This window comes from Polyergus mexicanus, unplaced genomic scaffold (assembly GCF_030449975.1).
Source record: "Polyergus mexicanus isolate NDT 795.1 unplaced genomic scaffold, iyPolMexi1.0 SCAF_3, whole genome shotgun sequence".
In the NCBI taxonomy this organism is placed as follows: Eukaryota; Metazoa; Arthropoda; class Insecta; order Hymenoptera; family Formicidae; genus Polyergus; species Polyergus mexicanus.
In genome coordinates this window covers 6468298-6494618 of record NW_027223323.1, presented here as the reverse complement: position 1 = coordinate 6494618, position 26321 = coordinate 6468298, and the positions used below count along the sequence as shown (strand labels likewise).

The window sequence follows — 26321 nt, the reverse complement described above, 5'->3', positions numbered from 1 at the left end:
GGTGGGATTGGAAGGGTGTGGTGTTTTTTGAGCTCCTACCAAGGAACCGAACAATCAATTCGGATGTGTACTGTCGGCAATTGGACAGTTTGAACGAATCTGTCATCCAGAAACGTCCGGAGCTCGTCAATCGTAAAGGAGTTGTGTTCCATCACGACAACGCGAGACCACGCACATCTTTGGCGACCCGTCAAAAATTATTGGAGCTTGGATGGGATGTGTTGCCCCATCCAGCATACTCGCCTGACCTTGCGCCGTCAGACTTCCACTTGTTTCGCTCTCTTCAAAACTCCTTGCGTGGAATAACGTTAAATTCAGATAAGGCGGTAAATCAGCACCTTGTTCAGTTTTTCGCCAATAAAGACAGGTCCTTCTACGAACGGGGAATTATGAAGCTCACCGAAAGATGGCAAAAGGTCATCGAACAAAACGGAAAATATATCAATGATTGATCTTTGTTCTTTATACAAATAAATGACTTTGAAAAACATACAAAAAATACGCAATGACTTTAAAATAGTTATATATTTTGTAGAGATAAAATTGTAGATTATTATGGGAAATTATTTTTTCATATAAAATCTATGATATATGGTTCGATAATATAATAAAAGTTCTACAATTATGGAGGGATATACCAATATATAGCAAAATCTTGCTTATTAATTTTATCATTTATTTATTGAACTTATTTACCTTATAGAGTTTAATGCTATACTGTACACAGATGAATCATCAAACATTGTCGGCCGGTTGAAAATCAGCCAAAAAGGCATTATATTTATCCATAATATTTAGTTCCTGAGACACGTTACTCTTATCATCGTATTGTGAACCAACTGTCCACAAAGTCTCTAAATCATAATGCTCCCTCGCAGAGTGAGAAAAGATATGCAAAGCGATGTTTCCTACAACATATACACAATTTATTATAACAATTCAGAAAATTAACAAATTTATAGCTTTCTTGAGTCTACAGATAAATTTATCGATAGATATCATTTCTGCATCCGCGCTATATTACCAGTTTGTTTTACTTGGATATTTATCGATTATGCGTTTTATTTTAATTTCTTAATATAATTTAAAAAGTTTTTTTCCGATAGTTCTTCATGTAATTATATAGCGCAAACTAACTTTTGCCAAAGGTATATTTTTCGAATTAGTGTAAATCCAATATATGTTTAAATCAGATTTGTAAAAAGTTGAAGAGATATATAAATACAATATAATTTTCGATTTATGGAGAAATGTATTTACCTAAATCTAAAGCTATCCAATCTTTCGAGTCTTTTCCTTCGATTTTGGGTATTAAATCTGTTGGATATCTTTTCAGTTTGTAAACTTTGCGTACAAAGATAGCAAGAGCGTTCATGTGTTTCCATGACTTTCCATTCACCACAACGATATAGTCCACGTAAGCATATTCTTGTGGTACTTTAGCAACAAAGATGTTATTTGCCTTGTCCCTCTCCAGCAATGCAACGAGATCCTCGATATCATATACACCGGTAGTACCATCTAAAACACACACAAATAAATCTTATTACATTACTGCGCTCATTATAAATCAAATTTCATTCATCACATTTTTCTTACGATAAACACGTTACATCCATTATCATTATTCGTCACAATTATATATTATTATTGTATACTTTATTAAAATATGGTTGCGTGTTTTGATGTTTTACGATATAAATAACAATTATAAACATAAAATTATTATTAATTATTTAAAAAATCTTCTGATACATATTTTTGCACATATCACATGACCTCTCTAGATTCGTACTCACGACTCAAATTTATATCGGCGTAAGGATCATGAACCTTCTCTTGCGCGCTTATGTCCTCGAGGCTGATCTTCTCCAACTCCTCGCTCACGTCGAGAATAACATCCGCATCTTCGTCATGAAAGGACTTGTATTTCGTATTGATAGCGGTCGCGAGGTTATCATCTTCGCCTTTAGACGCATTACCAGGTTTTCTGTCCGGTTCACTCGAGAACTGCCTCGTCAATTTCAATTGCGAGTACGTTAGTATTTGCGCGCAATTACTGCTGGAAGATTCGCGCAATATTTGTCGGGCGCGAAGTAAATTCCTCAGAATACACGTGCGCATCTCGAGCGACCTACAGAACTCCGACCTCGACTATAAAAAGTAGAAAGCAAGGTTAAATCGCTACTCGCGTATTGACAAATATATCATATATATATATATATACACAATTTTTATATATTTAAAAAATAGTATATACATATAACGTACGAATCTCTTTATTCCAAATTTTTTGGCATATCTATTTCCAGTATAATTATTTTTATGAGAAAAGTAGATCTGAATAAGATTATAAAATACTTCTCGAATATTTTATTTTGTTTTTCAATCTATTTTTGTGCGACATTCTTAAATAACTGTATAAATTATATTCTTTCAAATTTCTTGCACACACATATTTGATTATAAATGAAGACTTTTTTGTTGCATCACTTATTAGCAGAGAAATTTTGAAATACACAAATATGAATTATATTTTACTTATCAGAGTGTTTTAGAAGTTTTGGAATTTACCTATCATGACCTTATTCTAAAATTTAAAAAATATTTATAGGAAGCGAGGAGGGAAGTCCCAAATATAAAACTGTGTTTTATCTTGCATAGTCGCTGCATTTAACCAAACAAGATTTACATGTATAAAATGCTTTCTGTGTGAAAAACAAATCCATTGAATAGATCCTCATTGGAATTTTCAACCCAGCTGAAGGTGCAACTGGAAATGTTGGTGAAACGGCGAATTATCGCAGGTCTGTTCTTCCCACAGCTGAAATAATTCATTTGTATGTGAATAAGAATGAAGAAAAATCATAAGAATAAATCAATTCGTTTACAACGTGAAATGAAGTTTATACTTACAGATTACTTGCGTGCGTAGGTGTGTGCACATACCGAGAAATTGTTTACTTGGACCTCGCACGCATCTTCCTCCTCTTGCGCTTTAGCCTGCGCATTCTCTTCTTACGCCACTGCAAATTAAACATGCCGTTAGTCGAGGTTGTGACGATTCGTGAAACCAGTAAGAAACATAATTATGAAGCGAGAAATTTGATTGAAATAGCAATGAACGACAAGCTTGATTTAATTACAAGCCTATCGAAACGATGAGAAAACTTTTAACACAGTTATCGGCATCGTGTCGACATAAAACTTGTAACGTAATATAATCTGTATTCGACACTCGTATTTCTCTCATTACAAAATAATTATATATACTCGAGAAACGTAATAATGATCGATGATAACGAAAACCGGCTCACCTTAGCTCTCATCTTCCGGATTAAAGAATTTTAGATCGCTCTAGAATCGCTCGATTACTCTGGATTTTGTCGCACGACTACATTCGACGGGTTCCCCTAATAAAGTGGACATGGTAAAGCGGGGACAAAGGCAAAGGGGTTTGCGCGACGTAAACTAGATAAAGCATCTAGTTTGGAAAGAGAGTGCGCCGTTTCGTTCGGCTATTTTGAAATCATGCTTGGGAGCTTCTGATTGACCAATGAGAACGAAGAAATTTTTGTCCCTTTGTCCTTGATTGGTCAATCAGACGCTTATACGTTCCTATTGGTGAATCCTTCATCAGTTGAGTTTCTCACAATATTTTACCAATGCCTTAAGCCCGTATCAGACTATATATTGAAGATTGAAATTTGACCAATCAGGATAAAAGGAACAAAAATTTCCTTGTCCCGATTGGTCGAATTTCAATCTCGATGCATAGTCTGATACGGGTTTTACGTACCGCTATTCCGAATCCGCGTTCCGGTGCGAATTCCGCATTCCGTCGTTTTCCCGCGTTTAAAGCCCGTCCCGCCAAAAATGCAACACAGCTGCTACACAGCTGAATGCATTTGTTGCGCGGTAAATGACGTGTCTCGTTCACAAATTCGATCATTGTGTAATTTATTAGCGACGTGGACGGAACGTTTTCCGAGGAACGTTTCGAAAAGATTACGGGCGAGGTGAACATAGCGGCATCTTGCAAAAGAATCGCTTCCAAGATCGCGAAGACGTTTCGACGAGGACAGGATTTTGAGAATACAGTATGTGAATATTTGTCGAATCTTGTCGCATTTTCCACGAGGAGTTTGTCGACTCCCTTTATCCTTTTTGCGAGACGTATTTTTGTGCTTGACTTAACTTTCATTCAAGGATTATAATTGACGGATTCTTCAAGTGCGATGTCGGGCACTCAAACCACCATCTCTTTTCCCATACGAAAAAAATGCAGTTTTTATGGTCGCAAAGAGGACATCGCGAAGGAAGATTTCACAGACGCGACAGCTAGATACACGCCGTCCAAATATACTCCGACCGTGAAGAAGATCGTCACTTTAACTAGCAGCGAGTCCGAATCCGATTCGGATATCGAAAACACGACGGAAAAGCATAAGGGAAAAATCGTTGACAGACGAATGGACAGCGCAGACGGTACGCCGAGATCGAGACGTCGCAAGTGTAACGGATTATATGGTAAAAAATATTATTTTATTTAAAAGTATTTTATAAAGTATTGTAGTGTATTAATTCGTACCTCAACTCTTGTAACTTATGTGATAATTATGTATGTTGTTATTTTTTTACTTTATATATCATAATTAGACCCTACAGGGGATTCTTTGTATTAATTTATGTTTTATTTATTGTTATAAACTGATAAGTTATATATCTTTCAGAAGAACACACTCCTTCTCCACCTAAACAGAGAAGGAACAAATCGCAAGGAAGAAACAAATCTCCCCTGACTCCGTCCACTCTTTTGGATAAATTGCATCTATCTGCTGCGAATGGAAGCAAATTAAATCCTAAGCAATTATTTAAATCCCACCTCTCCAAGGAAGAAGACAATCTAAATTCTAATTTATTATCTGGATCCAATAAGTATCAGAATGCACGTAAAGCGTTGCATAGTTGTGCGACAGAGGAGCTGCCTGGAAGGGAAGAGCAGTTAGCCAAATTACAGAAATTTTTTCAGAAACATCTAGAGAAAGAAACGTCAGGTTCCCTGTACGTTTCCGGGCCACCGGGCACTGGAAAAACCGCCAGCCTGTTCAAGATCATGCAGCAATCAAACTTAAGATCCAAACTTAAGATAGTCTACATTAATTGCACCAGTATGAAGTCTGCAGCTGCCATTTATGCGAAAATAATCCAGGAGCTGGCCATAACCAGTGCAATAAAATCAGGGAAGAATGGCAAGGCTATTATAGAGAGATATTTAACATCGAAGAACAAGTCGCTACTTCTGGTGTTGGATGAGATAGATCAATTGGAGAGCAAAAAACAGTCTGTGCTGTATTCCATATTTGAATGGCCATCTATACCGGAGTCTAAGCTGATCCTTGTTGGAATCGCCAATGCTCTGGATCTGACTGATAGGATACTACCCAGGTTGCAGGCCAGATGTGAACTGAAGCCGACGTTGATACACTTTGCGCCATACACTAAGCAACAGATATTTGATATAATATCCGCGAGACTGAATCAGGCGAACGCGAACGGCGTATTTACACCGTCCGCGATACAATTGCTGGCAGGCAAGGTAGCCGCGATTTCCGGGGATATCAGGAGAGCTTTGGACATCAGCAGAAGAGTGGTGGAATTGGCAGAGTCTCATCAAGTGGCACAAGTGTTACGTCCAACAAATGATAATGGTAATTAATGCTTTTTAAATATAATAGAACAACGCAAAACAATATGAAGATGAATATATAGAAAAATTAATATACGATATATATATATATATGTGTGTGTAAAGCATAATAAATTACAAAAATAGAATCGATACTTTTTTTAATGCATATTATTAAAAGTATAATTTAATATATATATCTAATTTTTTCCTTTTTTTTTTAATTTAGATACAAACATAGAATCTCTGAAGCAAGAGACAGAGGTAACGGAGAAGCCAGTTGATTTGAAAGAAGTAGTTACGATTCTAAATGGAGTTTATGGTGGCACACAGAATATTGATCAAGAACAGGATACTTTTCCTCTTCAACAGAAATTGTTACTCTGTTCTCTATTACTTATTTTGAATAAGGGAAGAAACAAGGATGTTACTGTTGGAAAGGTAAGTTTGTTAAAATTTATGTTACAAATTTGTTATAAACAAATATATGATTGTAACTCATTTAGTTACTATATAAATTTATGATATATAATTAAAAATATATAGTTACAAATACAATAATACAATAAAATTTTTCTATTGTCATTGCAAGTTTCTTCTTTGTATAGTATTTTTATTTATTTCAGTTGCACGAGGTGTACAAAAAGGTTTGCAAAAAACGTAATATATTCGCCGTCGACGATTCTGAATTTGTAAATTTATGCTCATTAATAGAGACTAGGGGTATTTTAAGAGTTGTGGGCAAGAAGGAGGCACGTTTATGCAAAGTAAACTTACAGTGGGACCAAGAAGAATTGGATGCAGCTTTGCAGGACAAACAAATGATGGCCGATATAATTAACGATACAAATTGTTTGTAGAATAATTAGAGAAATTCATTATTTTTTACATTTCTAATTTATTTTATAGCTCTTTTTAAATTTTATATACATAGTGTGGAAAACGAATATCCCGATTATTATCAGTCGATTGTTACATCACTATTGCGTATCATTTTTCTATATATAATTGTTTCAATAATCAAATTGTATCGTTAGCATGTTAAAATCTACTTTGTTACTAAACATAAACGTCTCTATCATGTTGTATCATTCGACGAGGTATAACGAGGTTTATTGAATGATTGACTGTGTGACATCTTGCATGTGTGTAAGATTGCGCGAGATTGTATATTCCGTATCGATTCTTAAAATTTCTGCGGAATATATTGAGCATAATACACGATATTTTTGCAGAAAATGTGAATATTTTATGTACAAATATTTATGTCGAATAGTATATAAAGCGAAATTTTTATTCACTTGCATTTTTTTATTTATTCTTTTTGTACGAAACTATAGGCTTACATTTCAAAAGTCTGGGTATTATTTTTTTTACTTCCAAAATCCATTGAATTTTTTGAATATATAGTTGGCGAAATTGGAACCAGAAGAAGTTAAAGATAATAGTTATTTTAATGATTAATTCCATTTTTTTGTATATTTATTTCTATAGTAAAGTTTATTGAGAAATGCGTAAGAAAAAAATCTTTTGAAATAATTTGATAAAATATTAAAATGAAAAGTTTTTAACATATTAACACAAACAAATATTTATTTGTAGTCGAAACAGGAATGGGCCCTTGGTATTCTATGCACGATCATGTAGAGTTAAATGGAGTTAGAGGGTCAGGCTAGGTTAAACTGGGAGTCCTTTATATTTGCGTTGTTTACACTGCTAAAATGGACAAAAAAGTAGTGTAATTAGGATTTTAATATACAATTTTGATTAATCATATCGAGTTTCAAAGATGTTACATCTCGGAAAACTGCTCCCCAAAACACTTCTCAATGTAGTTTTAGCTTTAATATTTATACTATTTTTCTGTGAATATCTTATATATTATATAGTACTTGTACAGGTGAGTCTCCATAACGTCTTTACATTAAATGAATAGATCTATCTTTGACGAGATTGAAAAATTCTGATCTGTGATTCATAGTGCCAATGGCCTGCTTTAAACCCTCAAAAAGAAGACCTCACTCTACATACAGAAGTAACAGACAGGCCTGTCAAAGCAATGTTTATTGCGGATATTCATCTATTAGGTCCCAGAGAGGGACATTGGTTTGATAAGTTACGAAGGTCTGTATTCCTCAAATTATATATTAAGAATATATTGTGCTTTGTATATTTTATTTGTTATATAGTATCTATTAAAAGAGAATTATTAAGAATTATTGTTTCAGAGAATGGCAAATGTACAGAGTATTTCAAACTATGATGACAATACACAGACCAGAAGTGGTTTTTGTGTTAGGTATATCTAATATTTATATCGATATTTCTTTTTAAAAAAAAATCATTGCTTTATCTTTAATATAATATTCAGGTGATGTTTTTGATGAGGGACAATGGTGCAGTTCCACAGAATTTGAAAATTATATACGAAGATTTCATTCCTTGTTTTATGTACCCAAGGACACACGTCTCTATGTCGTTGCTGGGAATCACGATATGGGATTTCATTATGGTAGGGTAAAGAGTATATTTTCATCCGAATCAATTTAAAACATATATTTCTGATCATATTTTTCAACTATGTTTGTTGTTTAACTTTCAGCAATCACGCCGTATCGTAATCAGCGTTTCATTAACAGCTTGAAGAGTCCAAGTGTGCGGCGACTGAGTATAAGAGACAATCATTTTGTGCTGATCAATAGTATGGCGTTGGAAGGAGATGGCTGTTTCTTGTGCCGACCGACTGAGATCGCGGTGAATAAAATAGCCAGTGAGCCCGTCATCCATACGCTCTTGCGTACTAACCAAGATCCTTGTAATTGTGTGTGTGATTAATCGTTATATAAACCTTTACAATCACATTACAGAAGATCTGATATGTGCGAGAAAGATGAGCAATGATTGTCGCAATGCGAGCGCAATATCCAGATATAGTAGGCCTATATTGTTGCAAGTTAGTTACGCTACATGTATATTAATTTGTCTCTTAAAAATTCTAAAGATTTAAAAGATTAATATCTAGATAACAAAAAATAAACAGATATATCAGTCTCCTTTTTTTCAGCATTATCCGATGTATCGAGAGTCGGACGAGATCTGTAATGAATTGGATCAGGCTCCCGACGAGATAAAGGCCATAAAATTTCGGGAGCGATGGGAATGTTTGTCGAAGGAAGCCTCGGAACAAGTACATATTATTTGACAATTTCATAGATGTAATCATATTCGCATAATATTGATGCTAAATTTGACGATTTTGTTTCACCAGCTTTTAGATATCTTAAATCCGCGACTGATCGTTGCCGGACACACCCATCACGGCTGCAGAAGAATACATCGCGATGACGTTCTGGAATTCACAATCCCATCCTTCAGCTGGCGCAATAAGGTTAATCCGTCTCTTCTGATGGTAAATCTTGATTCTGATTTCGACGTTAACCCATTAGCCAATATCTCTTATTTTTGGAATAAGATTTTCGATAATATTCCTTAAACTTATCTATAATTTTTATTATATTTTTATCTATTTCTGATATTTTAATCTGAGATCTTTAGAGAAAATAGAACATCGAAAATCTTATTGCAATATTTTATATTACAAAATTAAATATTCAATAAGTTAATTATCCTCATTTGGAACACAATATATCTGTAAACGTTTTTATTCCAGGGTATTTTCACTCCAAGCAATTATTCTGTTTCAAAGTGTTACATGCCCGTGGAATCTACCGTAATCACTATTTATAAGATTAGTTTCACAAGTGTCTTGATATATTTTATTATAAAATTCAGACCGAGACGGCACACGTATTCTCGCTTAAAGATGCCTTGAGTATCTTCTTTGTCGTGACAAATTCAATTGTGATGTTAAAATGCGCGAACGAGCATTATAATAATTCTATATACAATATAATTTTAGGAGGCTACAATTTTCGAAATGATAAAGACAAATTTGTATACACTTTTCATACACGCTACCATTTGCATATTATTTACATTAATAATTGTATAGAATACTTTGTGATATATATATATAATTTGTAACGATAATCATTATCAATTTCGATGTACATAGCACTTTACTACGGAAAATACACAAGATACACGTTTATTAAAAAATTATATTGTATATATATATATAAGTATTGACAGATACTTTTATATAAATATATCGCAAAGAAAGATCGATATTACAAATTAAAGTTTAACAAAATTAAACACTCAGAATTTCCGACAATGATATCTAAAGACTAAGGAATGAAAACGTAATTGCAATATTGAAAGTAAATACACAAACTTTTTATCATTATTCTTACTCATTATATGTGTGCTTATTATTACAACAATCGGCCAAGACAACTGCAAAACTGTATATAATACGCTTACTTTAAAAAGGAAACGGAAACGAATAACACTTTAGACTGGCTCATTCATTATAGACTATATAATACTTTCGCACATTGACTGTCATTAATATCACATTATTTGAATATTTTTACACAGTAGCATGTGCTTGTTCTCCTTCGACGAGACAAGGACCGATATTGATATAGCCAACGTTCTGTTTATGAATTTTATAGATCATTTTTTCTTGTGTGAATGTGTCATAGATTGTAAGTACTAACAAAGAAAATCGTGCTACTAAAAATCAAATAAAAATAGTATATGTATTGTACAATGGAAGCTTTATATTCTCCTATTCCTTATTCGTATATTTTGTTAATTCACAATTCGATATACTTTCGCAGCCATCTTTCAAATATAACAAAATTTACAAGTAAATAATAAAACGGAAAAAAAAAAAATAGTTCCAACAAATATTAAAAAAAAGTACTTATGATTTCTATTTTAAGATAATTTAAAAAAAATAGATATGTCAAAGAAAAAAACATTTTTTTCTATTTAAAAATGTATTAATTTTTCAATATATTTCTTTTTTTTGCCTTTCACAATCTCCATATTTGTGACAATTTTCGTACACGATGTAAACTCTGACGAATAAGGAGCTTCCACTGCTGTTATGACGATGGATGCAATGATAAACAGAAAATAGAAATCTTATATCGAATCACATCAAATATTCATATACATATTTGAATAACAAAATCCTATGCAAATGTTTGCAGTTTTGAAATTTCGTGGAAGATATAGATGCATCCACACTTATTCCACTTATTGTTTCTATACAAAAAAATTAAGCCCTTTTTCTCTCTCACATTTTCTCTCTTAAATTAAAAATCTAAATTTATTCATTTGTATTATTCCACTAGTGATAATTTTGACTAGTCTATCTTGACGGCCGCGTATATCTTTCTGATGAAAGCGTACGCGGCAAAGAAACCGATCGTACCGGTCAATAGCCAGAATGTGAGGACCATCAGCGCGGTGTAGCCAAAGTACATGAGGGTTGGCACTAATTCAGTAATCTCTAGCTTGGAGACGAAATAAAAGACGGAATATGCCAACACATAGACCGCTGATCCGCCGCTCACGATGAAGCTTCGCCACCACCATCTATAGTCCTGCAGATGGAACGTTAAAATGTAGGAATAAGAATATTACAAAGATATACTTTTACAGACTCGGGAAACAAAAGAAATGTACTTTCAAACTGCAAATATACTTGCTTTACATTTTGAAAGAAAAAGTATTGAATAAAATATTAAAAATAAATCGAAGAAAAGAATATGGTTTTTTAATCTTCTTATACTTACTTCGCCACATAATTGGAAGTAGACCATGACTATTGATATCTGCGAGCACGAAATTACAAGGATGCAGAAAACGAGGAATAAAAATCCAAAGAGGTAGTAGAATTGATTTTCCCACAATGCAGTCAAGATGAAAAAGAGTTCTATGAATACAGCGCCAAATGGTAGAATTCCAGCCATTAAAGTACTGCAAATAAAAAAAATCATTGACTTAAAAAATATGATGTATTAATTAATATATTTAGATATAAATGGATTGTGTGTGTATATGTATGTGTGTGTTTGTCAACGTTCTTAATGACAATACTTCTCGCAGCAAAGTTAAAAATGTATTAAAATTTAATCCTGTTTAAACTTACCATAATATTGGATTCATATACCATAGTTGATCAGGAACTTGTCTAGGAATTTGATTTGTTCTAACTGGATGTGTGAAAGGCTGCTTACGGTAGCCAAAGAAGTAGCCAAGATAGACAAGAGGCAGAGAGATGCCGAACCAGAGGCATAGCAAGGCTACCATGGTGGTGAAAGGGACTGCACCAGAACTGTGCTTTCCCCATATGAAGAAATTTAGGAAGAAGCATGTTGTGAAGACTATACCAGGATAAAATGTTGCTGTCTGCAATACAATATTGATTTTTAGAATACAAATAGCAATTGCTGTTGGAATTAGAAACTATGATACTATTAATTACAGAGGATTAGAGAAAAATTATATATATAGAAAAATACGAATATATTACATAAATATATATTATATAAACATTCATATTATTATATATAATATATATCCATTAAATTTTACCAATAGAGCGGCTCTTCTCCACTCCCGACCTCGCATCGTCTTGTACAGTCTCGCCGAGAAGTAGCCGGCGATCAAACCGGAAAACACGTACAAAAATATCGCGCAAGTACCCAAGGCTCCTCGACTCGCTGGCGACAGCATCCCCAGCATCGCGAAAACTGCAGAAACAGACAGAAAATATATAGTAATCGTCTCATATTCCACGTTGAACCATTGAAAATTTAATTGTGCACCTACATATCGTGATCAAAGCCATGAAAAAGATCTGGATGCCACTGCCGATCACGGCGGCAAATAAGCGCGAGTTGGTCGGCGGTCGAAACACATCTCCGTGGACCAATTTCCAGCCAGTCTCCTCGATCGTTTCGTCCAGACCCGCTAGACTGTCACTTTCGCCTGCGTTATAACGAGCGATGTCCCTTCTAAGCGTTCTCACCATGATCATTGTCAGAATTCCTGCGCGATTAACATACAATTCAAAAATTGAAAAACGATTAACGAGTAATATTCTCAAACACATGGTTTTTATTATTGAATTCTTTTAATTAAGTATATATATTGTTTTTTGAAAATCACATTTTATATTCAACAATTCAATACTTTCTCTACTGATTTATAAATCATTAGTATAAATTTAATGCCACATTCGTGTATAATGCGTAGAATATTTCAAAAAATTATAGCAGATAAGTTTGCGAGAAATCAAGTAACAAGAGCAAGTGATAGTTTCTCGAATGCAAGAATTTTAAAATCTTGTCAATTGCGGTAATTATATTACCAGACAGGAAGAAGACAACAATGAGGGAATTGATGATCGAGAACCAATGAATCTCGACGTCACTCATGCCCAGATATACGTCCCATCTACTGGCCCAGCTTACGTCCGATTGTTTCCATTCCACCGAATATAGAAAGAGAAGGCGCGTGCTTTTTGGATTGACAAACTGCGGGTTCGCTTCGTTCGGTATTATGCAGGTATTCCCGTCGAACTTCAATTGTGTTGCGTCGATGGATCGAGTTTCCACCTCGAATCCGACTACTCTAAATTCATCTCTAAATTTGTACAAGTAAAAAGGAAATGATGAGTTTTTGTCGCCTTATTCTCTCTTTTATGTTTTTTTTTCTCAGTATTGTTTTAATTCTTATTTTGATTATAAAATCTCTTCATATCTGATTTAAATTAAATTCTTGTATATATTTAAATATAATTGAAATTAATTTATACAGAGAGTATAAAATGGATACTAACTCGCCATGTTTATGATAGCTTAATATTAGCTTAAGATAATTGTTGATGTACACTTGATCATTTATTATTCCACCCAAACGATATCCTTGATAAACAACCACATTATTTGTCTCTTTGTGTTTCTTTCTAGTAGCTGCTGGTAGGTTGTCTATCAATCTGAAAAAAAATCCAAGTTAAATAGAGACGAGCAAAATGCCAAAAAAATATTCTTTTTTTAAACATATATAACAATAAAATCCCCTAACAGATGGACAAAATATTCGTGCTGGATCATCTGAATAACGTGCTGGGAATTAGCCTCGTCCCAGGTCATAAAGCTAGATGGATCGTGACACAGCAATCTGCAATTGACATCTTCTCCCATTACAACCTCGTATGGAGTATTTACTATTCTGAAGGAAAAAAAAATAATTAAGATTATATTTATAATAATAAAAGTTAGACAGAATTATTTTGGTAAAATTTCTCAAAATCAAAGAAGATAGTACCTGTCACCTCGCAACACCTCCCCCAAATTTTCAGATTTGTAAATAAAAATCTCTTTCTTTGGTCGGCAAAAGGGAAGAGAGTAATATTCATATGGTAATTGCGTATGGATGCTGGTCATTTTGACAGCTTTAACATCAATCTTCTGGCCCTTCTTGAACTCCACCGGAGCGACTCCAGGTACATAAAAGCCATTGGTCTCTATTAAGAGAGATATCATCACTAATACAGCACCATGCCTCTGTAATCTTCCCTGTATCGGCAAATTTAATTGATTGACGTTAAAATGTGATTAATAACGTTGTAAAATATTATAAAAAGTTTATAAAAAGTAAAAAAAGATTATTTATGCAAAGATATCAATATTTTATCGTGTGAAAGAAAAAATATTTACTTATGCAACAAGTGCTACAACACAAATCTCTTCGCCAATAAACTATTATAGTCGATTTCACAGTCATTTTTATGCTTTTTTTTTTTACTATTTAAAACAGATATCTTCTTGCGCGTATCTAGTGACATACAATTACGTAAACACAAACATACACAGCGAAGTGAATCATTAGATATGTACGTGTGCCACATAGTTCGGGCAACGTATAAGAGAAACGTAGACGAAAAGGAAGAGGAACGCGACGACTTCCGAGCATAATAAAGTGATGATCGGGGCGCCTTAAATCGTCCTGTCGAACCCCGTTTGACAGCAGTCAGCACGCGGATCTCGCATCGCCGCGAAACGCGCGAGGTTGTGTCATCAATCCGCGTGGCACACGACGCGTTAATTTCGCGAGATCGAAATCGGAAAGCCTCGCGAACCGGTCAGGGAATCACACCTACCATTGCGATTCGTATCGTTACTTTTCACGAAGGCGCGCCAAGCCGTCTTTCACTCTTTCTCTCTCGCACTGTCTCGCCCTCGATTCTCGTTGCCACCTCAAAATCACTCACCGCGATGTCACGTCGGGAGTCGGGACGGTAGTGTTGTAGTGTTGATAGACGTACGACGTACCCTCTTTTTCGCGCGTGCGCGCAACGATTCCGAATTCGTGAGATTTTCCGACGCGTGCGCACTAGTATAATAGCGCAGATATTTCTCTCTCTCTCTCTCTCTCTCTGTCAACAAAATAAGACACGTCGAAAGAAATTTGCAGATCTTTATTGTAAATAACTTTGTTGAACAGGATGATAAATAGCGATATATAAAATAATATAAAATAATATAATTAATACGAGATTTATTCAGATCATTTTCTGATGCGATTAATTATTTTTCCTTTTAAATTTTATACATCATAATACAAGAAAGTATCGATAACAATTGTATAATTATAGATAATAAAAAACATAAACAATTGTTACGGATCCCAGAAAGCGCCGGATCGAAGCACGTGTCTGTCAAAGCGCTCAGTCACGTGAACGGTCGCTAGCGTCTACGCGTCAAAAAAGTTCGCACGAACTGTCAAGAATGAAGTTCGCCGCGCTCTGAAGCCGGCTGCGGAGCGTCAGCGCGCCAACACGATGGTATCTAGGGGGGAAAAAAAATTTCCTAGACGCGGCAAGACGGGCGGTAAACGCGAGATCCGCAAGAACGAGAGAGAGAGAGAGAGAGAGAGAAAGCGTTTGAAAAATATTATTCCCAGGACGGTTCCTCGAAGTTTCTTTCCTCGCATTTGTTATCGGTAAACGCGCGAGGGGGGGTGGATCGCTCGGTGTCGCCGATCAGCGAATATCCGTCGCGCGTATCTCGCCGTTCGAAGACGGCGCCGCTCGGCGTTCTCGTCGCGCGAGCGGAAGTGGGCATCTCGTTGAGACACCAAACGCGATTATCCTCGCGCGACGTACCGACGCGATCGGCGATTCGCGGGATCCGGAAAAATCGTCACGCGTTGATCGGTGGCCGGCGCCGACGATCCCGGACGACGTGGCCGTCGCGGATCCTAGTGATTCGCGCGACGGGTCGCTCCACTGATCAGACTTCCGAGCGAAAAAATACACCTTCCCCCCCCTCCACCCCTCCCTCTCACCCTCCCCCCTCCCATCTCCCACCTCCCCAACCTTCCCTGAAAAGAGGAAAATATCGTCCCACGTGGGGACTCGTTTAATTACAAGTTACGTTGTTTGGATATGCGTCTGTCGGGCTGATTTTCCACGCGGAAGCATGGTGCAGGTGAGCGACGTGCCCGTGGCGTGCCATCGTCGCGTTTTTCGGCCGCGCCGCGCGAATCCGGCCGCGTTTCTCGCGTCGGTTCTCGCGTCGGGAATTTTTGATTGTTTTTTTTTCTCTCTCTCTCTCTCTCTCTCTCTTCTTTCCTCCACCTCTGTCATCCATTAGTAAATAGGAAAGATGGCAGCAGATTATTGCGCTTTTTTCCCGTACTTTCGTCCCGGGGCGGACATTTTTCCCGGGACATTCACCGCGGGTGAGACGGGGACGGTTGTTATCGTCGAAAAATCCCAACGAAATTGCCCGCCGAGTGCGTTTTCACGAACGAAATCCGTCGCGTTTCACGTTTTTTGAATGAAACATCGCCGTTGACGGGACGTACGCGATTCGGGGCGCGTTTTTATATACGGGCTCGTCGCCCTCCGTGAGAGACTCCCGCGGGTCGAACGAACGTATCGGCGTAAAAGTTACTTGTGCTCCTCGTCTACGCGCTTAACCTATGCGTACGAAAATCAGATCCGACGTAAATAAACAAGACGTCGCGCGCTGAATATCTCTGATACTCTGGAGAAACGCGTGGAGATTAATCGCGATGATCGTAAGACTCGTAAAATTAATTTACGTTATTTTTATTTATTTATTCCTTTTCGTATTATTATTTTATATAATCCCGACGATGTGTCTTGCAGGCTATCGACGAGATGGAACAGAGGGATCTCCCGCAGGCGTTTCGCCTGCTTGGGGAGATGAACGCCAATGTTCTGCAGGTGAACCAGCTCGTGGACAACATGCTGGTGCGCGTGAAGAACGGCGAGATCTCGACGGACAAGGGCCTGAGTTTTCTAGAGATGAAGTATCACATGTTACTCTCCTATCTCATCAATCTGACCTATGTAGTATTGAGAAAATGTTCCGGCGAGCGTATCGAAGGTGATCCGTCGATTGATCGTCTGATCGAGATCAGGACTGTCCTAGAGAAAATCCGACCAATAGATCACAAGCTCAAGTATCAAATAGATAAACTCGTCAAGACCGCAGTCACCGGTACCATTAACAGCGACGATCCCAGTAACTTCAGAGCGAATCCCGACGCGCTGGTCGCCAAGCTCGACAGCGAAGACTCCGACAGTGATCAGGAGGAGGAGACAGACGGCTTCAAACCAACGACGCAGCAGTCTAGGAAGTCTAACGTTTATGTGCCGCCGAAACTCGCTGCGGTGCATTATGGTCGGTTCTAATAAAAATATTTTTACATGTCTATATATATGTATATATATATATGTATATATATATATATATATATATATATATATATATATATATATTTATGTATATTAAATATGTACAAGATATTATAATTTTTTATCACAACTTTTTGATATGCGATATTTAAATTACTTAGCTTTTCTCAATTGCTAATTTGTTAATTATATTATGATAAAATGTAATTTCTTCAGATGGTGATGAAACAATGGCGGAGAAGATTCGCAAAGCCAGCGAAAGAGCTCGTAGACGTGCTGTATCGAACACAGTTTTGCGAGAGTTGAAGGAAGAATATCTGGACGCGCCTGTGGAAGATAGCCAGGGTCTGGGCGAGAAGCGGGCGATTTTGGTACGCGAGGACAAACGGAAGATTGAATACGAAGAGAATTATATGACGCGCTTGCCCGTCACCAAGCAGGAGAAGCACAGACGTCGTCAGATGACGACTCTGAGCACTCTCGGCGATGAGATCACCACTTTCGGCGAGTCATCCGCCAAGTCCGCCAAGAAGAGAAAAGCTCAAAGGAAGGGCAAAGCTAAAAAGAGTAAGAGATCTCTCATGATAAATTTCGCAAAATGCAAAATTTGACGAGGTAAAGAGTTCTAAGAGTTCTAAAGTCTCGAAATTTATTGTAGGTTTCAAGAAAAAGCGGCATCATTAAGAAACGACTTCGGGACTTTGGCGAAACCTGGAGTTTCATATAGCATTAACGATTAAGGTAAAAGGCAAAAAATAAATTTATAAGCAGTGGTATCAACGCAGAGTACTAGATGCCATTAATACTCGTTACTAAGTTAAGCTAAAAATAACGTCGTAACGTCTAGTAATTAAAAAAAAAAAGGGCAACATGTCGACAGTGGAGTAAAAATAGCACGATGGTAATTTATTACTGTATAAGACATACTAATGGTCGTGTAATTGATAATTCTAGTTAATAATGATTTTAATCTTTAACTATTGTCTGAGAGAGATCAATTTTGATCTGTGGAATTGAGAGATGAGATCCATCGCAAAAAGAACGATATTATACTCGAGCGTGAAACGACGTCAAACACAATGGCACATACGAGCTTAATGGAAATTATGTGTCGTAATAGGGTAATATTGTAATGTTGGATCGAGTAGCGGACTAACGGCTCCAAGATTGAAAATTGCGAATTACATGTAAAAGTTGAAAGCAGAACATTTTTCTGCTTTATTTTGAAATATTCTCCGGCTATATAGGGAAAGAGAAGGGAGGAAATCAGTAAACGCATAGCAGGAGAGACGCGATATTGAATTAATTGTTAACTGAAAGCGTAAAAATCACAAGACATTCAGCACAAGTTGGAAAACTCGAGATTAAAAAGAAGAAACAAGAAAAGAGGGGACAAAAAATACATTTATCTTTAGGAACTTCGCACACAGTTGGCGCAACTCGTAAAATGAGCAAAAAGGAAGAAAAAAAGAAGCAAAAAACGACATTTCGTCGATATCGCATGTCTTAGGATTTTCTCGCTGTCTTAGAGTAGTAAAGTAGTTACTAGTTTTACTATATTATATGTATGTTTCGTTTGTGTTTTTCCCCTGGTGAAACTGTTGAGGCTATTATAAAAATATTTGGATGTGAGTCATGTTTTTACGTTAAGTCTCATTTCTCTCTTTTCTTTTATTATCATTATTATTAATATTACAATGTGCTTGTGCATTGTATTTATATATATGTTATTTTTGCGTTGGATTTAAGTCGTTAAACTTATATTGATGGTAATATAAGGATAACACGAGCGTGTCAAAATTCAAAATTGTCGTCATGTTCTCAGATTTGATTTTAATTGACTGATTGTTTGATTTCTCGGAGAGAAAAAGAGAGAGAGAGAGAGAGAGAGAGAGAGAGAAAGAAAGGGGGGAGCCTGTCATATCATACATATGATACGGATAGGAATGGTCGGACGGACAAACGAACGAACAAAAGAAAAAGGATCTTAGGGCGATAATCACTTCTGCAAACTGATAAAATAGGATATTTGTATAATCAAACCGCGCGCATGGAATCGCGGGAGGAGGGGGGAGGAATCACGTTAATCGATCCCTCTTAAATATATAGGTTGCATTTTTTTAATATTGTTATCGCGCGTGTATCAACGAGCGGGTGGAAGCCTCGCTTGCATCCCCCGCGAGTGTGGAATGTTCCTTTTTAAAATAACGAGGAGAAGAGTTGAGCGACATATGTTGTTCTATACAGAGACTATACACGTTAGAGATGTATGCGTTATATAGCTCATATTGCTCACATTCCGTGCAGAAGTGATCTCCCTTCAACCCCCCACCTTCTCCCCCCGCGAAAAAAGTAACTAAACTCGAACTTTGCTGCGTATGCTGGCCAAGGGCTCAACCATCCATAGATATTATATTTTTTACAGAAGTGTTCATAGATTGAGCCAACTTGGCGCGGCGCCGACGATGTCGCACGCCCTCCTTCTCTCTCTCTCTCTCCGACGATCTCTGTGAGAACGAATTAATTAAAGGAGAAAAAAAAAAGAAAAAATGTGATAATGATTATTCATGAAATAATAGTTAAAAAGAAACTTAAACAAAATAGCACAATCGCTGGGCATTATTTACAAAGTGCTAGCAAGCCTAATGTCAGCAGCCTTGTCGTATTTGGTATTTAAAAAAAAGAATGAAGTTTGAAGACACCGAATTTTATACAGATGGATTTCTTCTTCTTCTTCTTTACTCTTCTAAAGACTCGCACACACGGCTAATATATAAGATTGTTCGCGCGCGTGAGAACGATGGAATGTCTCGAATTTGTCCGATATTCGGCGTCCTCGTACTTCATTGCATAGACGATAATTTTGTGAAGCGTACTTATGATCGACGCGAGTCACGAGCCCAAAACAAAAAGATAGACAATTCTAATCTTTGTGACTCTATGAAGTTTCGATTACTGCCGACTACTATGTATCGATAGCGATCTTTTGCAATAGATGAAACATATATTTCTCCTACAAGGCCTGAAACATTTGTATTCTATAAGCTGGATTTTTTATACATAAATACACACACACACACACACACATATATATATCTACGCGCTTTGGGCTCGTGGTCGCAAGTATGATAAGATACGCGAAGGAGTATTAATACGATACACACATATCCACACGCAACATATAGAAGCAGCAAGGTAATAGGATTATTACATTTAATACACTACCTCAAATCAATAGAAATATGGATTTACAGTAATAAAAGAAAAATAAATTCCACAGCGGACAACTTTTTTTTTTTCTTTTCTTTTCTTTTCTTTTCACGTACCGGCCACCGACGTTATTTTTTACGGGACCGCCAAATCTCCACGTTTGCTCGACGCTTCGTCGAGGGATGCACTTAAATAGATATTTATTCGTCTTGCGTATGAATTCTCGCCTATCTATGATAATCCTGAGAGACACGAGAGTAAAAAGAGTTTTATTAATTTTGTTAACAAGGAATTCTGTGAAAATTCGTATTTCCATTTGTTGATTCTGTATAGAAGAATGCAACCAGTATTTAAATTCCTTTACCCATTCCACAAGTCTATTTCAGTACAAAAGAGAGAGAGTGATGATACAATACATATAGCTGGGAAAGAAACCGACATGCAAAGTTCATTGATCGATTTTGTGTACTCGAAGATCCATACTGTGTTTCTCAGGATTAAAAGAGAGACGAACCTACAAATGTACAAATGTATTAGAAAAGTGTATTGTGTGAGAGCGTTGCCGCTGCGGATTTTAAAAGAAGTAGTCCTTCAAATCCAACAACGCTGCCGAATGCCGAACTGAAAAAAAAAGAAAGAAAGAAAGAAAAGTATTAAGAAGAAAAGTATCTTTGCAGCAGAGACGAGATGATGATAGGGATGATTTATTGACTACATTCATAGTCTTTGAAGAGAGAGAGAGTACGATGTTTAATTTATATATTGGTGAATTTATCTCTCTGTAATTTTGTGTATACTATATAAATGACAATTCTCAACGTATGTGACAGAGAGAAATAGTTGCGAGAAAGAGCGAGAGAAAAATAAAGTGAGAGAGAGAGAGTGTGTGTGTGTGTTTACCTTGTACATTTACAAATTGTGGTTATTACGAATGAATTATGATTATTAATTATTATTATTATTATCACGGATTATACTATGATTATTATTATCATCATGTAGAATGCTTCTTACTGACTGAATAAAATGTTTTCAATGTCACGAAATGCCTATTGCATATTTCATATTTGCTCAACTGTTATTCCAATATAACAAAAAAAAAAGAACTTATATATTAAAGAAATAAATTAATATGATGATAGTGATTTAATTTTTTATTCGGGAATTTAAAGATAATTCTAATTTTTTATTTTTATTATGTTTCCATAGGTATTTGCAATTAAATCATTGAAGTAGAATAAAAGACAATATGTACTATATATACAAATTTCAATATTTTTAGTCCTTCAATTCTCTCACTTTGTGACAAAAACATTTATAGAAATATTTTATATACAAGACAGTGCATAAAATACAAATATGCACTATATTCTTCCTACATTTCTACACTCCTACATCTTTCTTTTCTCAATATTTTATAAATGTATTACAGAGTATCAAAAAATGTTATATATAATTCAAAATTAATAAAATATATATTTATATGAGTTTTAAAACATATAGAGAAAGTTAATTTTATATGTGAAATATTCTGTATTATTAGAAAGAAAGAAATGGAGAAAGAGACTTTGTGTTAATCACTGATTAAATATTCTACTTTTAATTCATCCAAAATAGTTTTCATAATTGCAATTTTCTTATGTTTTTGCCAGACTTTCTTCTGTAAAACTTGTATTTGTTTACGTAAACTTTTAATTTCTGTCCATCTTTCTTGTCTAATTGTTTCCATATTGGAGAAATTTATATTCCATATTCTTTCAGGTGAAATTCTTGTTTCCTTGTCCTCAGTTGATTTTCGCACTTCTTGCGGTAAAGAAGACAATGTATTTGTTTCTTTGTCACATACTGAATCTGCGATATAAATTATTATTAACATTCTACACACACATTTTACAATTATTTATCAATGAATATGTAATTTGTCAAGCTTACGGATAACAGAATCTTGTTTAAAACTATCACCCATTTCCATTTTTATATTTAAAGGCTCAGTTAAAATTGTTGCTGAAATAAATTGACTTAATTTTATTATGTTATCAAAAAAACTAATAATTTATATCAATAAAAAAATTTACAATCTTACAACTAGAAATAATGTATAAAAGAATAAAATGTTAGTAATAAAGTTATACTTTTAACTGATTGTGCAGGTAATATATCTCTTTCACATTTTATAGCTGTTTCAACATCGTCATACAATGTTTCCTCAAATATCTATAAAAAGATATATTGATCAGAATTATAATTTTATACCATTTTCTTACGAAAGTATCAATTATACATTTACACATTTATACTTTATATTTTATTTTATGTATACATGTATATATTTTTATATAAAAAAGATTAAAATACTTGCATGTGGAATGGCGTTTTCTCTCAATCTTACATATACTAAAGATGTACGATCTATATATTTTTCCTTAAAGTGAAGAGAACAAAGACGACTTCTAATAGTAATATTTTTGTCTTCAAGTTTCATTATTCTTATCCATTCCGCTCTTCTAATAGGATCCGAAGGAAATCTGCAAAACATGATAATACATATTTATTTATTATATGTGAAGAATGATATAAAAAGCAATCAATCTTTGTATAACAAGGTTTCTTAAAAATACAATAAAATCAAGGAAAAATATTAAAAAAATTAAGAATTAACTAGAATTACTCATGAAACTACTTACTCATGAAATTACTTATGAAATTTCTTTTTCTGATATTTTCTGATATACAATCTATGTCAATATAATTTTATACTCACGAGTGAAACGTTATTTTCATTACTTTCTCGAATTTCATTTGCGCTGCAGTTTTTCCACTGGGACTAGCGGTGTTTCTACATCCAATAGCAACGCAACGAGTAGGCATTTTATGTATATATGCGTATGTTACGAAAAAGAAATGCAAATAAATTATTTTGACAGCTATACCGATGATGGTCCAAATAAGAGACCGAAACAACTAATAAATCACATTATAAAAAAAAAAAAAAAAAAATGCGCTCTGATTATCGGCGCTTAGCTCTAAATTGGCTCGTTACTTCTGTTTGTGCATATTCAATATTCAGATTATCGTATCCTTCAACTTCGTTTTTTAAACTATTTTGCTTGCACACAATCAAGAGTATCAGCAGGTTTCAGTAACGTATATACTTCGCTATAATAAGGGGGTGGGGGAGGGGGCGAGGGGATATCGTTATTTGTTTATATTTCCTATAATTCCTCTTCTAAACGTTTTTAAAATAAGGGATTAAATATGTACACAAACTTGTTTACATTCATTTATGACACACTTTTATAATCAATAAAAAAGAAAATAGAATAAACTCCTGTGAAATTTAATTCTTTATTTTTTTAAACATCCCGTGTATATAAGATTAATAATATTTTATATACCATGTAACACGCATGTTACATTATCAGCGTAAATATTAAAAACGATATCAAATTTATAATAAGTTTCATGAGAAGCGTTTCTTTATTTAAATACCTTCAACCTATGAGTATAGCTTCAGCACAAGACACAAGACCGCTATCCAAACACGAGTCTGCGAACTTATGTCATTCGCATATGCGCATATTGCAATACGTTCAAATCATGTCAACATTATGGCGCAGGCAATCACGTTCGTCACTTCATCTTTCTCTTTTCAGATTCGTTTTCAGAACACACTTTGATCTCGTTCATGGAAAAATATTCCTCTCTCACTCCATTCTCATAATTCATGTTCATCTGCCACGCTTCCCAACATCCCAAGAATTGTTTACAATAACTGGATAGTTGATAGTTAATTTAATAAACTGCAGAGATTACAGATTTTTTTTATTTACAAGATGATTAGCAAGAACTTTATGCGTAATTGGCCTAACAGTTGAATTGTATATATTTATATATCTTTTTTTCAATGTAATACATCTTTACGCTTTTAATAGATCTGTTTTATTTCGATTGACATGTTGCCAAATAATACATTTAACAACCGGGAATTTACGATCTGCGTTATTTTTAAGACAATTTACTTCTTCGACTCATATTGCGAGGTAAAATTATCTCTCTTTGACTTGTCATTAGGTTTAATCCAACGTGCTTCAAGTATTATTTATTTGACTTATCCTTTGCAGTTTTATTAATTATCGTTTGCGGTTTTTCGAAGAGCACATTATTGTCAAGGGATGACTGGATGCTGAGAGATTGCCGAGAATCTTAGAAAGATTGATCGAACATGGATCAGATCATCGACATAGACGACGTTGAGAATGGGATGCGCTCTTCCAAGAGTACTGCAGTCAGTTGCGTCAACTCAAACTCGATATGCTACGTCGCGATCACAATCGCGACCCTGGCCTTCCTCGGCGCCATAGTTTTTGTCTGCAGGGATTACATCAAGGTGCTCCTCTACTGGATCGAGCATCAGAATGCCTGGATGATCACCGTCATCTTCATAGGCCTGTTCACGGTGGTGTCGTTCCCGATCGTGATCGGTTATCTATTCCTCATCATCGCCAGTGGCTACTTGTTTGGCGCCGTGCACGGCATAGCAATTGTCATACTCTCCGCCAATCTCGGCATAGCCATAGCTCATGTCACTTTGGGACTGCTGTCCACCAGGCTGCCGATAGGTGCCCTCCTGCAGAGCGACACGGCGAGGGCGATACTCCGCGTCATCTCCGGCCCTCAAGCCTTTAAGATCGTGCTGTTCGCGCGACTTACTCCAATTCCTTTTGGTCTTCAAAACACTATTTTTGCAGTATGCGATATATAATACATATATATTACAGTATACTTATATATGTACATATATTGCACGTATTTATATGTGTGTGTAATTTTAGGTCAGTAACATAGGTGGTTTTCATTATCACATAGCGAGCGCGGTAGGTTTGTTGCCGGCACAATTAATCAACGTCTACTTGGGCAGTAGTTTGAGATCGATGCAAGATGTGCTGGAGGATAGATCCACGGCCGCGACCGGCTATATAGTTTTTTGCATCCAGGTACATTTGTACGCTTTTGTAAAAAAGTTATATCCAAAGTAATAATCTCTCTTCATAATCTTATCATTGTTATTACAGATATTAGTGGGACTCTCGCTAATGGTTTATATCGTCCAAAAAGCGCGAAAGGAGCTTCAGCTCACGTTGTTCAAAGCCGATCTCGCGTCTGTAGCAAATTCTCCTCATTACATTCTTGATGGTCTGCCAGACTCCAAAATAATCCTAACGAATCTAATTGCGTGAATTTTTTTTACGCTCAAATTATAAGCAATTGCACTACAATCTTTTGCTTATTACAAACATAGTACAGTTGAGATTCTTTTTTTATATTATTGATATTTTTTCATCTCTCTCTAGCGTTCCTTTATATACTTCCAGTATTTCGCTAACTTACCAGTGATGCTCCTAAAAATCTAGGGTTTGGAATCTAGGCATTGTACGTGAATCCGTAACAGATATAATATGTATTAAGTCTTACCAAAGTTTTAACATAATTTTAATAAACACTCAAAGCTGAACGGAGCATGTAATGTTATCGATGTGTATGCATGTATATTTTCGTAAATAATAATGGATGAAGCACAAGGGAAAGTCGACGCTACTGCGAATACCAGTGTATAAAGCTTCCTTGCGATAAGAGTGTATTATATAATTTATATATTGCTCATACACATATATACATTTAACATTAATAATAGAGACTGAGAAACTTTACACTTATATTTTACATGTTATTTAATCAATTAAGTACTCTGCGTTGATACCACTGCTT

At 35.5% G+C, this 26321-nt stretch overlaps 7 protein-coding genes and 1 long non-coding RNA gene across 10 annotated transcripts; 4 read left to right on the top strand and 4 right to left on the bottom strand.

Annotated features, from left to right (window-relative positions):
• Positions 1-287: 287 nt before the first annotated feature.
• On the bottom strand, positions 288-2181 carry 312 (ribosomal silencing factor RsfS-like protein, 312). The gene is made up of 4 exons (XM_070316597.1): positions 1800-2181; positions 1261-1521; positions 697-908; positions 288-373 (listed from the first exon to the last, which is right to left on the bottom strand). Exons 1-3 carry the CDS (start codon positions 2122-2124, stop codon positions 736-738), a joined length of 759 nt encoding a protein of 252 aa, XP_070172698.1. The 5' UTR covers positions 2125-2181; the 3' UTR covers positions 288-373; positions 697-735.
• A 468-nt stretch (positions 2182-2649) lies between these two features.
• LOC138931649 (uncharacterized) lies at positions 2650-3440 on the bottom strand. Its single transcript, XR_011446646.1, has 3 exons — positions 3318-3440; positions 2917-3026; positions 2650-2824 (listed from the first exon to the last, which is right to left on the bottom strand). It is a non-coding gene; the product is annotated as an uncharacterized lncRNA (long non-coding RNA).
• A 459-nt stretch (positions 3441-3899) lies between these two features.
• Positions 3900-6636, top strand: Cdc6 (Cell division cycle 6). Of its 2 annotated transcripts, none has more exons than XM_070316704.1 (5): positions 3900-4100; positions 4210-4530; positions 4737-5711; positions 5919-6130; positions 6316-6636. In XM_070316704.1, exons 2-5 carry the CDS (start codon positions 4239-4241, stop codon positions 6547-6549), a joined length of 1713 nt encoding a protein of 570 aa, XP_070172805.1. In that variant the 5' UTR covers positions 3900-4100; positions 4210-4238; the 3' UTR covers positions 6550-6636. The 2 variants fall into 2 exon arrangements, with proteins under 2 accessions (XP_070172805.1, XP_070172804.1); XM_070316703.1 differs by having other exon boundaries at positions 4734-5711.
• Positions 6637-7323: 687 nt separating this feature from the next.
• On the top strand, positions 7324-10350 carry Pgap5 (Per1-like protein PGAP5). Its single transcript, XM_070316595.1, has 9 exons — positions 7324-7589; positions 7671-7813; positions 7918-7988; positions 8061-8201; positions 8292-8459; positions 8557-8642; positions 8754-8876; positions 8958-9098; positions 9360-10350. The coding sequence occupies exons 1-9, from the start codon at positions 7479-7481 to the stop codon at positions 9519-9521; spliced, it is 1146 nt and encodes a 381-aa protein (XP_070172696.1). The 5' UTR covers positions 7324-7478; the 3' UTR covers positions 9522-10350.
• Tm9sf4 (transmembrane 9 superfamily protein member 4) lies at positions 9312-14932 on the bottom strand. The gene is made up of 10 exons (XM_070316594.1): positions 14778-14932; positions 13943-14193; positions 13700-13846; positions 13455-13610; positions 12984-13258; positions 12443-12661; positions 12206-12363; positions 11760-12019; positions 11404-11587; positions 9312-11211 (listed from the first exon to the last, which is right to left on the bottom strand). The coding sequence occupies exons 1-10, from the start codon at positions 14778-14780 to the stop codon at positions 10972-10974; spliced, it is 1893 nt and encodes a 630-aa protein (XP_070172695.1). The 5' UTR covers positions 14781-14932; the 3' UTR covers positions 9312-10971.
• Positions 14933-15980: 1048 nt separating this feature from the next.
• Positions 15981-18104, top strand: LOC138945035 (neuroguidin). Of its 2 annotated transcripts, none has more exons than XM_070316201.1 (4): positions 15981-16107; positions 16794-17331; positions 17562-17912; positions 18004-18104. In XM_070316201.1, the coding sequence occupies exons 1-4, from the start codon at positions 16099-16101 to the stop codon at positions 18027-18029; spliced, it is 924 nt and encodes a 307-aa protein (XP_070172302.1). In that variant the 5' UTR covers positions 15981-16098; the 3' UTR covers positions 18030-18104. The 2 variants fall into 2 exon arrangements, with proteins under 2 accessions (XP_070172302.1, XP_070172303.1); XM_070316202.1 differs by lacking the exon at positions 15981-16107 and adding an exon at positions 16137-16702.
• A 3663-nt stretch (positions 18105-21767) lies between these two features.
• On the bottom strand, positions 21768-23991 carry LOC138931656 (THAP domain-containing protein 2-like). The gene is made up of 5 exons (XM_070292645.1): positions 23317-23991; positions 22915-23080; positions 22688-22769; positions 22488-22559; positions 21768-22406 (listed from the first exon to the last, which is right to left on the bottom strand). The coding sequence occupies exons 1-5, from the start codon at positions 23421-23423 to the stop codon at positions 22129-22131; spliced, it is 705 nt and encodes a 234-aa protein (XP_070148746.1). The 5' UTR covers positions 23424-23991; the 3' UTR covers positions 21768-22128.
• A 311-nt stretch (positions 23992-24302) lies between these two features.
• LOC138945105 (transmembrane protein 64) lies at positions 24303-26289 on the top strand. The gene is made up of 5 exons (XM_070316342.1): positions 24303-24410; positions 24488-24595; positions 24677-25302; positions 25388-25549; positions 25628-26289. The coding sequence occupies exons 3-5, from the start codon at positions 24778-24780 to the stop codon at positions 25790-25792; spliced, it is 852 nt and encodes a 283-aa protein (XP_070172443.1). The 5' UTR covers positions 24303-24410; positions 24488-24595; positions 24677-24777; the 3' UTR covers positions 25793-26289.
• Positions 26290-26321: the final 32 nt, after the last annotated feature.

Coding starts and splice junctions, on each gene's coding strand:
- 312 (XM_070316597.1), bottom strand. CDS start 2,124: ATGCGCACGTGTATTCTGAGGAATTTACTTCGCGCCCGACAAATATTG. Junction 1,522..1,799: donor CGCCGATATAAATTTGAGTC/GTGAGTACGAAT, acceptor TGTGTGTTTTAG/ATGGTACTACCGGTGTATAT. Junction 909..1,260: donor TTGGATAGCTTTAGATTTAG/GTAAATACATTT, acceptor TATATGTTGTAG/GAAACATCGCTTTGCATATC.
- Cdc6 (XM_070316703.1), top strand. CDS start 4,239: ATGTCGGGCACTCAAACCACCATCTCTTTTCCCATACGAAAAAAATGC. Junction 4,531..4,733: donor CAAGTGTAACGGATTATATG/GTAAAAAATATT, acceptor TATATCTTTCAG/AAGAACACACTCCTTCTCCA. Junction 5,712..5,918: donor ACGTCCAACAAATGATAATG/GTAATTAATGCT, acceptor TTTTTAATTTAG/ATACAAACATAGAATCTCTG.
- Pgap5 (XM_070316595.1), top strand. CDS start 7,479: ATGTTACATCTCGGAAAACTGCTCCCCAAAACACTTCTCAATGTAGTT. Junction 7,590..7,670: donor ATTATATAGTACTTGTACAG/GTGAGTCTCCAT, acceptor TGTGATTCATAG/TGCCAATGGCCTGCTTTAAA. Junction 8,877..8,957: donor CGAAGGAAGCCTCGGAACAA/GTACATATTATT, acceptor TTGTTTCACCAG/CTTTTAGATATCTTAAATCC.
- Tm9sf4 (XM_070316594.1), bottom strand. Junction 13,847..13,942: donor GAGGTGTTGCGAGGTGACAG/GTACTATCTTCT, acceptor TTTTTCCTTCAG/AATAGTAAATACTCCATACG. Junction 13,611..13,699: donor CACGAATATTTTGTCCATCT/GTTAGGGGATTT, acceptor ATTTTTTTTCAG/ATTGATAGACAACCTACCAG.
- LOC138945035 (XM_070316201.1), top strand. Junction 17,332..17,561: donor ACTCGCTGCGGTGCATTATG/GTCGGTTCTAAT, acceptor TAATTTCTTCAG/ATGGTGATGAAACAATGGCG. Junction 17,913..18,003: donor GAAGGGCAAAGCTAAAAAGA/GTAAGAGATCTC, acceptor AATTTATTGTAG/GTTTCAAGAAAAAGCGGCAT.
- LOC138931656 (XM_070292645.1), bottom strand. CDS start 23,423: ATGCCTACTCGTTGCGTTGCTATTGGATGTAGAAACACCGCTAGTCCC. Junction 22,560..22,687: donor ACCTGCACAATCAGTTAAAA/GTATAACTTTAT, acceptor AATTTATTTCAG/CAACAATTTTAACTGAGCCT. Junction 22,407..22,487: donor TAAACAAGATTCTGTTATCC/GTAAGCTTGACA, acceptor TTTATATCGCAG/ATTCAGTATGTGACAAAGAA.
- LOC138945105 (XM_070316342.1), top strand. CDS start 24,778: ATGGATCAGATCATCGACATAGACGACGTTGAGAATGGGATGCGCTCT. Junction 25,303..25,387: donor TTCAAAACACTATTTTTGCA/GTATGCGATATA, acceptor GTGTAATTTTAG/GTCAGTAACATAGGTGGTTT. Junction 25,550..25,627: donor ATATAGTTTTTTGCATCCAG/GTACATTTGTAC, acceptor TTGTTATTACAG/ATATTAGTGGGACTCTCGCT.